The following is an 11,637-nucleotide window of genomic DNA, read 5'->3' on the forward strand; positions in this document are numbered from 1 at the left end:
TTCTATATTATTCCCTCGTTTAATTTACAATATTTAACTACCTACAACATAATCATTTAAATTAAAAAATTAATTATTTTTTAAATTTCGAGAATTATAAAACCATGTCATATCCTCACCGCTCACGTTACGATTTCTAAACTAGAGTTAAACTCTTGCTTGTTTTTTTTGTGTGATGTTTTTAAAAATAAAAGTTAAGAATCTAAATTATTATAGTAAAACGTATTTTTTTTACTAAACTTTTAATTTATAGAAATTGAAAAAAACGTTCTTCTTTTAATTGATGCAGAACAGCACAAAGATATCGTTGGAGTACACTGCAAATATGTTCTTAATAATCTTATCTTGTAGTCAAAGATATGACTTTTTGAAAGATTTACAGAGGGCGCTATGTATTTTTTTAATCGACGATTAGGTCGAATTGTTAAAATTACCTGGCAACTTTAATTCCTGTTGCGACGGTGAATGTAAACATTTTTTTTCGGTAAAAATGCAGTTATTGGTCAAAAGTTAACGCCAGCTGTCTCCTCATTGGTTTCAAGTTAGCGGGTAAATTATGTACATTGGGTTATTTTAATTATTACTTTGTTCGATTGTCATTTACAATTTGAAGTTACATTTAAATTTACACATTAAATTAAAGCAAAAGGCTACATTTTTTAGGCCTCAGTCTCAGATTGTCTCATATATTTAGCAAGCCTTTTCCTATAGGATAATAAATGCCTATTGGTAGTGTCACACCAAAATCAGTCCGGGCCAAAATCGGTCCGGCGGACCAGTTTTGGCTGCCAAAATCAGTCCGGGGGACCATTTATGGCTGCCAAAACCTGTCCGGCCGGACCAATTTTGGCCGCCAAAACTGGTCCGGCCTGGATAAAATCGGTCCGGGCAGTAGGACTGTTTTTGGCCGCCAAATATGGTCCGGTCTTACAAATATATGGTGAGCAAAATGAGTCATAATGTATATATCATTAAAAAAAGGCCATTATTAGTCATTATATTGAAAACTATGGGGTTTTATTTGTTATTTTAATATTATAAATTAAGCCTGTTTTTTTTATTATCATTATTAGTAGTAACTCATCAATAATTAGTACTAATTGTTAGGCTTTTTGTATACAATATGTATCTCTGCCTGTTTTTAATCCATTTTGTTCTTTTTTAACATCTTCGTTTCCCCATGATGTTAAAAACAATTTAATTTATTAATTATTTATGGTTAATCAATCAATATATCAATTCAATACAATTATTATAAAACAATTATCCAATATTGATTAGGCTGAGGAAGGAAAAAGGCCTCAATCATAAATACAATCTAGCTGGCAATATCAGCGTCTCATACCCGTTCATGTGAGTGTGTGGCAGGCCGAAATATGAGTGAACACCTAAGTCATGTTTTTAGATAAAATACATGTATTTATAGTATTTATCCGACAAGATAACTTATTAATATATATCATGGAATATTTTTCTAGCCATAAACAACTTAAAACAGCATCATATGCCTAGTAATTCAATTAAAATCGACAGAAGAAAAGCCCGGACCGATTTTGGCAGTGGCGGACTGCTTTTGGCCACAATTTTAGAGCCAAAACTGGTCCGGCCGGACCGATTTTGGCCCCGGACCATATTTATCGTGACAGTAGCATGCCAGGCATGAAATTAATACCTAACAATAATATTAAGCTCGCAGGTCTAGCCTATAAATTAATCATACAATCATTTTTTAAAGCCACTGCAGTTAAGTCTACATGGCCTACGGTAAGCCACATTCAGAATCAGAAATATATAATTTTTGTTTTGAGAATGAAAGAGATTTATACATATTGGTCGAAAACATTACATTAAGGTTTAATACGACTGTTCTACGACACTCACACTAGAATAATTTCCGTAATTTTTGTTTTGTTTTTTAAATTTAAATGTTAATTTGCTTGATTGAAGAAAGCAATTTTTTTGATAATTTTTTTTTATGATATTCAGCAGGAAAAGATTATTGAAATGAGCTCATCACAGAGACGGTGCTGTGGAGGATCACATAGCCAATCAGAATGCACAACAAATGAAAAAAGTAAAAGGAAAATGAGTCGAAAGAGAGAAGGAAATAAACTAGAAAATGACAACTCACTTGCATTAGATCTCAGCAAAGTTGAAAACAATAATATGTTACCACAACCAAAGAAGTCACCACGTCTAAACAGAACATCTGAAAGAATACCGGCGGTATCAACATTTAGACAAAAATCAACAAAAATACCAAATTCGGGTCAAATACCAAAAAGTACAAAGTTGAGACATGTTATGGACAATTCCTTAAGGAAAAAAACAGTTGCGAGACCTCACAGCAGTGTCGCAAAGGTAAGTAACTTAACAAAGGACAGGTCAGGATGGATGCGACCTGGAACAGCTCCTCTGATTAAAGTGACAGAGCCATTACCATCAACCCCTCTGATAGAGGTGACGGAGCCATTGCCACCAACAACTCTGATAGAGGTGACAGCGCCATTGCCACCAACAACTCCTTTGATTGAGGTGACAGCGCCATTCACAGCTTGGTCAGAAACAGAGCTTCTAGAAGCAATCGAAAAAACAAGTCTTCTTGAAGATGAAGATTCACAATCAGTAATTACAGGTAACAACTAAATATTTATACATGATTTTTCAATGCTCTCAAACAAAATAAACTAAACAAGTCTTCTTGAAAATGAAGATTCACAATCAGTAATTACAGGTAACAACTCAATATTTATACATGATTTTTCAATGCTCAAACAAAATAAACTAAACAAGTCTTCTTGAAGATGAAGATTCACAATCAGTAATTACAGGTAACAACTAAATATTTATACATGATTTTTCAATGCTCAAACAAAATAAACTAAACAAGTCTTCTTGAAGATGAAGATTCACAATCAGTAATTACAGGTAACAACTCAATATTTATACATGATTTTTCAAACAAAATTAACTTTTTGCATTAGAATTCTATGTTAACAGATATAACGATTTTAGTGTTTATTTATAGATACATCATTACTGCCTTGTTCAACATTGAATGATGATAGTGAAGACGACGAGCAACACAAACTTAAAGACCCGATTCAGAAGTTGATGGAAATTCCACCGGATGACGGAGAATATGACACCGATCTTGACGAAGAATTCCCTGCCGGTACATATAGCTTCTCATTATGTGCATTAATAACCTTAAAAACATGTTTTAATGTCTTTTGTTATATAAAAATATTATAAACTTTTAAAATTCAGGTCAACAAAAGGAATACGACTCTACAGGACGTACCATCTATTTAGAGCAGTGTCAAGCTGAAGGTAATATTATCTTGTGATATAAAATTCAAAATCAAATGATAATCAATTCGGTTACATAAGTACACAAAGTTTTTAAAATACCAGTTCTAGTATTCATGTTTACTGCCTATCTTTCTACCACAGTTTACCTAACATTGGATTATGTAAGTTAGTTGTATCACTGTTTATATTAGTTACACTTCAATCAAGTGCACTATGTATTAAATTATTTTAAATTATTAATTTACTGCTTTGCTTCTAACTTATAAATGTTTATAGCATAGAATATCTTTTAGTTCTTCATTTTTTCTTCACATAATCCAGCAATTCCTTCAGAATAATGTAATAATATAATATGTGGATAATAAACACTGCCAGGCTAGGATAGGTAGCAATTGAAGGTGCAGAGCATGGTAATGCTAGGTATTAATATGTCAATGTACATTTTGTTTACAGCATATTGTATACAGCACAAAGCACTGCTGTATATATTGCTATATATTTGTTTACAGCATATTGTATACAGCACAAAGCACTGCTGTATATATTGCTATATATTTGTTTACAGCATATTGTATACAGCACAAAGCACTGCTGTATATATTGCTATATATTTGTTTACAGCATATTGTATACAGCACAAAGCACTGCTGTATATATTGCTATATATTTGTTTACAGCATATTGTATACAGCACAAAGCACTGCTGTATATATTGCTATATATTTGTTTACAGCATATTGTATACAACACAAAGCACTGCTGTATATATTGCTATATATTTGTTTACAGCATATTGTATACAACACAAAGCACTGCTGTATATATTGCTATATATTTGTTTACAGCATATTGTATACAGCACAAAGCACTGCTGTATATATTGCTATATATTTGTTTACAGCATATTGTATACAGCACAAAGCACTGCTGTATATATTGCTATATATTTGTTTACAGCATATTGTATACAGCACAAAGCACTGCTGTATATATTGCTATATATTTGTTTACAGCATATTGTATACAGCACAAAGCACTGCTGTATATATTGCTATATATTTGTTTACTGCATATTGTATACAGCACAAAGCACTGCTGTATATATTGCTATATATTTGTTTACAGCATATTGTATACAACACAAAGCATTGCTGTATATATTGCTATATATTTGTTTACAGCATATTGTATACAACACAAAGCACTGCTGTATATATTGCTATATATTTGTTTACAGCATATTGTATACAGCACAAAGCACTGCTGTATATATTGCTATATATTTGTTTACAGCATATTGTATACAACACAAAGCACTGCTGTATATATTGCTATATATTTGTTTACAGCATATTGTATACAACACAAAGCACTGCTGTATATATTGCTATATATTTGTTTACAGCATATTGTATACAGCACAAAGCACTGCTGTATATATTGCTATATATTTGTTTACAGCATATTGTATACAGCACAAAGCACTGCTGTATATATTGCTATATATTTGTTTACAGCATATTGTATACAGCACAAAGCACTGCTGTATATATTGCTATATATTTGTTTACAGCATATTGTATACAACACAAAGCACTGCTGTATATATTGCTATATATTTGTTTACAGCATATTGTATACAACACAAAGCACTGCTGTATATATTGCTATATATTTGTTTACAGCATATTGTATACAGCACAAAGCACTGCTGTATATATTGCTATATATTTGTTTACAGCATATTGTATACAGCACAAAGCACTGCTTAGTCTGGGCTCCAGACGGAGTTTTTTCTTAATATTAGTAAAAATATAAACATTTTTGCACATATGACGTTTCATACGTGTATTACTTGAGTTTGGATACTCCGTCTGGGGAAACACGCAAAAGTCACGTGGTTTGACACCAAGAATTCTTGGTGCATAGATTATCCGGTTGACTAGTTTCAGCTGCATGCGATTGGCTACTCACTCGTACACCGTTTTAATATTCATATTTCAGAATTTCAAAGACTCAACAACTAAGATGGTACGCATGCGCTATGTTACGTTTAGACAATGTACTAATTGGGTACATTTTCTGAAGGCTAGAAATGATTTTGATGGGATTTTCCCCAAGAACATGAAAACTCGTCTTGCTTCTCCGCAAATCAAACATTGAATGGATCATTTAATATTACGCGGAGATAATTTGATTTAAATCCCACCTAGGCCTAGACCCTGTCCTGTTCTGTGTAGTGGTGTCGTAGCCCTGTCTGTTGTGTGTGAATCCTGTTGTGTGCCGGTGGTGGTATGTAGGCCTACCTCTTATTGGCGTTTTATTTGGCAGATCATACGTGCGAGTTGAAGTAGGCCTAGGCTAAGGACTAAACAATTAATAAACAAAACAACTTGGCAACACGATTTCATATTTCAACAGTCTCGATCGTACATTCAGCACTGTACGTACTCGATCTTTTTCATTTTGAAACAAAATGATCATTGGTTGATTTGAAATCCATATTTACATACCGCCCGCCCCATATAGCCAAATACGGTATGATAACCTACGTCATTCTTATCAGTTGTTTGCGGTCTGCAAATCGATTTCTATACGTGTTTCACAAGTCTGTATTTTCAGACAAAAATCGCGGTCGAAATAAAAACAAATAAATTATAAAAAAAAACAATACAGACTTGGGGCAAGTCTAAGCACTGCTGTATATATTGCTATATATTTGTTTACAGCATATTGTATACAGCACAAAGCACTGCTGTATATATTGCTATATATTTGTTTACAGCATATTGTATATGTTATGCGCGATTTGAACGATTTGCGCAATTTGAAATTGCGCAAAAAAATCCTTGCGCAATTTGAAATTGCGCAAAGAATTCTTGCGCAATTTAAAATTGCGCAAGGATTTTTTTGCGCAATTTGAAATTGCGCAATCAACTTGCGCAATTTCAAATTGCGCAAGAAAATCTTTGCGCAATTTTAAATTGCGCTGCACAATTTGTAAATTGCGCAAGATAGTTCTTGCGCAATATGACACCTTTGCGCAATTTGAAAACGAACTGTAAATTTTCCCATACATGGCTAGGCTAGGCCTAGGCAGAGGAGTTTAAAATTTAGTATTTTATTATATAAATAAGACCATTTCAATGAAGATAATGTTTAATACTCACTTTTTAAGTTTTTAATATTAGTTTAAGCTAGGCCATGTAACCTAGTCAGTATCAGTAGTCCAGACCCTAGCTAGGCTAGAGTAGTATAGCCGGCCGCCCGCGCCGCGCCCGCCTGGTGGAACACCACCGCTTCGTTTTCCTTCGTCGGTTCTTCGACGGTATGCTAACTTATAACAATATTTGCACTACTAAAATAAGGAAATGCGATATTTATGTTTAATTTTGAATCATTCTTAGAAATTACTATAAAATATGGGTGTGCATGATTTCACAATCTGTCGAAAAACCTTGCGCAATTTGCAGATTACTTGCGCAATTTAATACGTTGCTTGCGCAATTTGAAACACATGTTTCAATTCAAATTGCGCAAGGATTTTTTTTGCGCAATTTCAAATTGCGCAAATCGTTCAAATCGCGCATAACATATACAACACAAAGCACTGCTGTATATATTGCTATATATTTGTTTACAGCATATTGTATACAGCACAAAGCACTGCTGTATATATTGCTATATATTTGTTTACAGCATATTGTATACAGCACAAAGCACTGCTGTATATATTGCTATATATTTGTTTACAGCATATTGTATACAACACAAAGCACTGCTGTATATATTGCTATATATTTGTTTACAGCATATTGTATACAGCACAAAGCACTGCTGTATATATTGCTATATATTTGTTTACAGCATATTGTATACAGCACAAAGCACTGCTGTATATATTGCTATATATTTGTTTACAGCATATTGTATACAGCACAAAGCACTGCTGTATATATTGCTATATATTTGTTTACAGCATATTGTATACAACACAAAGCACTGCTGTATATATTGCTATATATTTGTTTACAGCATATTGTATACAGCACAAAGCACTGCTGTATATATTGCTATATATTTGTTTACTGCATATTGTATACAGCACAAAGCACTGCTGTATATATTGCTTATTATATAACACCTATATAAATTCCTGTCATTTGATTGGACGAATGTGGGTCACATGGCGTGCAATAGTACGCACTATTCAACGATCGTTAAATAGTACTTTTTGAAACATTTTTGTGTACGAAAAAAAAACGTCTAGATGTTATATAAAACAAATAATGAATGTTTTGTATTCGTGTAATGGTACAAATAATGGCACTTGGTGAATGATGAAAGGTTATATCAACTCGGCTTTGCCTCGTTGATATAACCTTTCATCATTCACCTCGTGCCATTATTTGTACCATTGCACTCATAAACATTCATTATTTGTATAATATTTATTGCACTTCATTGTGTTAAATTAGCAAACATTTATATTTACGATAACAAATTGTAAAATGTTTGTACAATGCAGGAGTTGATCCGATATCATTTGTTCTGCGTAACTTCCATCAACCTAAATTGCAGTTATGTCATCGTTACATGTCCGCAAGAGATATTAAGCCTCTTGCGCAAGCTCTTGGGGTAAGTTATATAAATACACAAAATAATAAGTTATATAAATACACAAAATAATAAGTTATATAAATACACAAAGTAATAAGTTATATAAATACACAAAATAATAAGTTATATAAATACACAAAATAATAAGTTATATAAATACACAAAATAATAAGTTATATAAATACACAAAATAATAAGTTATATAAATACACAAAATAATAAGTTATATAAATACACAAAATAATAAGTTATATAAATACACAAAATAATAAGTTATATAAATACACAAAATAATAAGTTATATAAATACACAAAATAATAAGTTATATAAATACACAAAATAATAAGTTATATAAATAGTTATACATACATAAAAGATAATAATTTGCATTTGTTTTAGTTTCCATTTCTGAGTACAATTATTTTGGTTTTTTTTCACTCAGAGTAACTCATGTATAGAAGATTTAGACTTGAATGACAACCATCTAACTGATGAGGGCGCTTTAGCTATTGCTGTTATGATGCGAAACAACAACTACATTCACAAATTGGTTTGTATTATTTTGTTGAGACCTTTAAAGTACGAGGAGGCTGCTAATGTATAAATCGCAACCAATAATATTTTTTGCCTATATAGGATTTATCGGACAATGTGATTGGTCGAAAAGGTGCAGCGGCAATGTCGTTCATGTTAGAGAGTAACTACACACTTAAGAAGCTGTGCTTAAGTGGCAATCACTTAACAGATATTGATGCCTCGATTCTGTCCAATGGTCTAAGAACCAATGGCACACTAACGGAGCTGGACTTAAGTTACAATGAATTTGGAGAGACTGGTGGTGTGAGTCTAGGACTTGCTTTGGTTGGTATCAATTATGTGTGTCTCAAAGTAAATAAAGTAATTCTCATATTTAACATTTATTATCTTAAAATAATTTCTGGTATTATATTATATTTAGGCAGCTAACGATGGCTTAGTTTACCTCGACTTAAGGTGGAACAGTTTACGTGGAAAGGGAGCAGTAGCAATAGCCAATGCACTAAAGGTACAGTACACTAGTAGCTATAGCCAATGCACTTGAGGTACAGTACACTAGTTGCAATAGCCAACAGCTATTACAGTATCAACTTCTTGTGTAAAATTGATGAATGTCTTCATGAGGTGAAGAAAATAAAGTTAAAATATTGTTTTATTGCGTTAGGTGAACACAAGTCTTGAAGTATTAGATTTGTCTAAAAATGCAGTTGGTTTGCCGGGCTGTATAGCCTTTATGAGGTCATTAAAGGTCAACCATGGCCTCCGTATTCTCAACTTAAGGTACGTACCACAATACAAACATTCAGTCACAATATCATCACATGCCATGTACTGTATAACATTCAGTCACAATATCATCACATGCCATGTACTGTATAACATTCAGTCACAATATCATCACATGCCATGTACTGTATAACATTCAGTCACAATATCATCACATGCCATGTACTGTATAACATTCAGTCACAATATCATCACATGCCATGTACTGTATAACATTCAGTCACAATATCATCACATGCCATGTACTGTATAACATTCAGTCACAATATCATCACATGCCATGTACTGTATAACATTCAGGTCAATATTTCACTAGTTTCAATTTATATGTTTCATACTTTTAAAACATTGACTAATTATTTCATTTTTTTATTAGCCATAATCATGTGAACCCCCAAGCTACTCAAAAACTTGCACTTGGTTTGAAGAAAAACATTAGGCTTGAGGTGTTAATGGTAAGCCAGTTATTCTAACATATTTTTTATTTAATAACTTCAGCTGTCAAGTCAAAAAGTCATTCTATGCATGCGCATGACTTTATGAATGTATTAAAAACAAAATTAAATGTCTCAATGTAACTGGTTTCTTATTTTATCTGAAAAATTAAGAAAAAAATTTATGTAATTTTTTTTTCTCAGTTGAACAGTAACCCAATTGGAGATGAAGGAATTGTTGCTTTGCTGAAAGCTCTCGTTGTGAACACATCTCTCAAACTGCTCAACCTCATGGTACACCCTTATTTTGGGTTACTCTTAATATTATTATAATAGTTAATACACAAATACTATTTATGTAATATTAATAACCATATAAGGCAACTATACGTTGTTTACTTTTAATTTTCACATCAAATTTCTGGACAGGATTTTTCAGTTTCCAAGTCAGTTCACGAAAAGCTGAAAGAAATTCAAGAAGATCGAGATGTTTTTATTATTTGTCGAGACCCACAACGTAACAAACCTGATAGCAAGGTGTGTGTAGGCCTAAATACTGCTGATGATAGAGACTTGGCTTAAAAAAAAACATTGTTAATAATCTGTTGGTTTGAATACAGACATTTATGATAAAGCTAAAGTGTATCCAAATATGGTACTGATATACTCGAATATGGTAGTGATGCTGTATACCCAAATATGGTAGTTACAACATCATTGTGTCCATATATGGGCACATCACATAAAGTTTGATAGTGTAGACAGAGCTTAATAATTAATGTTTTGTTAACAGGACAGCATAATTGCTGTGAGTGTGATTAATGAGTTCATTAACAAGAACCAGACGCAAGTGATAGATAAATTTTACGCAGTGGATGAAGAGAGAACAGGTTTCATTTTAGCAACTCAGTTTGTAACAACTCTTCTTGAAGCAGGATGCGACGTCAGAAAAGTAAGTTTTACTTGATAGGTTGCTGAACAATGCAGCCACTTTTTAAATAGTGTGTTTGCTGTCGGCTGGTGGATGAATGAAAAACGTTACTTTTTTTTCTTTTCCAGTCTGATTTGAAGAAAGTGTTGACCATTCTTCACCTTGAAGATTCTCATAAAATCTCTTACAGGTAAGCCGACTTATTTATAATATTTTCTGAAAGATTAGTTTAAGCTATTTTACCAATATATAATTACATAGCTGTTATTTTTTCTTTGTAGGCATATTTTAAATGGCTGTTCAGCGCTTTGTCAAGATACACGTATTGGAAATACAACATGAATACAGAATGAATGTTACTAAATAATTTATTGATCATGTTGTGTGTGTACATGATCATGTTGTGTGCGTACATAATCAGGTTGTGTGCGTACATGATCATGTTGTGTGCTTACATGATCATGTTGATTTGATAATCGCTATGCTGCATCCTCAAGTCTTCCAGAAAGACATACATTTTATTCCAGAAAAGACATTGTTTTTTATTGTATAATAATAATATAGTCTTTCAATGAGCTACAAGAGTGTAGCAAGAATATGAATTCCTTTGTGTAAGCAATCTTTCACCCTGTGTGTGCATACTATGTTTGTTGTGCTAATATTTTAACTTTGTATATTTAATATCTAGAACCAAAGATTACTGAATGCTGTGTGTAAACTATACAATCTCTAACCAAACTTGTCTGTTTGTGTGTGAATAAACTACCAATTCTTTCTACATTTACTGTGTTTTTAATATGTATACATTTAAATCTATTAAATATTATTGTGCCAGTTTGATTCAGAATTTTAAAAACATTATTTATAAATTTATATACACCACACACTGAATGCAAAAAAAAAAAAAAGAATTGCAACAGCTGTAGCCAGTGGGGCAGTAGCCTTCAACTATGAAGTTTGCTCCTAAATGGAAGAAGAAGAAATCAATGACACAGATAAAAAGATTACAATAG

At 32.4% G+C, this 11,637-nt stretch overlaps 1 protein-coding gene across 3 annotated transcripts; it reads left to right on the forward strand.

Annotated features, from left to right (window-relative positions):
• Positions 1-459: 459 nt before the first annotated feature.
• LOC140059203 (uncharacterized) lies at positions 460-11,542 on the forward strand. 3 transcript variants are annotated; one of them, XM_072105064.1, is made up of 15 exons: positions 460-549; positions 1,987-2,635; positions 3,029-3,175; positions 3,271-3,333; positions 7,844-7,953; positions 8,379-8,486; positions 8,573-8,797; positions 8,895-8,981; positions 9,138-9,253; positions 9,636-9,714; positions 9,898-9,987; positions 10,123-10,230; positions 10,487-10,645; positions 10,753-10,814; positions 10,906-11,542. In XM_072105064.1, exons 2-15 carry the CDS (start codon positions 2,005-2,007, stop codon positions 10,964-10,966), a joined length of 2,046 nt encoding a protein of 681 aa, XP_071961165.1. In that variant the 5' UTR covers positions 460-549; positions 1,987-2,004; the 3' UTR covers positions 10,967-11,542. The 3 variants fall into 3 exon arrangements, with proteins under 3 accessions (XP_071961165.1, XP_071961167.1, XP_071961168.1); XM_072105066.1 differs by having other exon boundaries at positions 1,990-2,635; XM_072105067.1 differs by lacking the exon at positions 10,123-10,230.
• Positions 11,543-11,637: the final 95 nt, after the last annotated feature.

Source organism: Antedon mediterranea, chromosome 9 (assembly GCF_964355755.1).
Source record: "Antedon mediterranea chromosome 9, ecAntMedi1.1, whole genome shotgun sequence".
Classification (NCBI taxonomy): domain Eukaryota; kingdom Metazoa; phylum Echinodermata; class Crinoidea; order Comatulida; family Antedonidae; genus Antedon; species Antedon mediterranea.

Excerpts from the sequence above, each read along its gene's own strand:
- LOC140059203 (XM_072105064.1), top strand. The coding sequence starts at position 2,005 with ATGAGCTCATCACAGAGACGGTGCTGTGGAGGATCACATAGCCAATCA. Across the intron at positions 3,176-3,270 it reads TGACGAAGAATTCCCTGCCG|GTCAACAAAAGGAATACGAC; the intron begins GTACATATAGCT and ends TTTAAAATTCAG. Across the intron at positions 3,334-7,843 it reads AGAGCAGTGTCAAGCTGAAG|GAGTTGATCCGATATCATTT; the intron begins GTAATATTATCT and ends TGTACAATGCAG.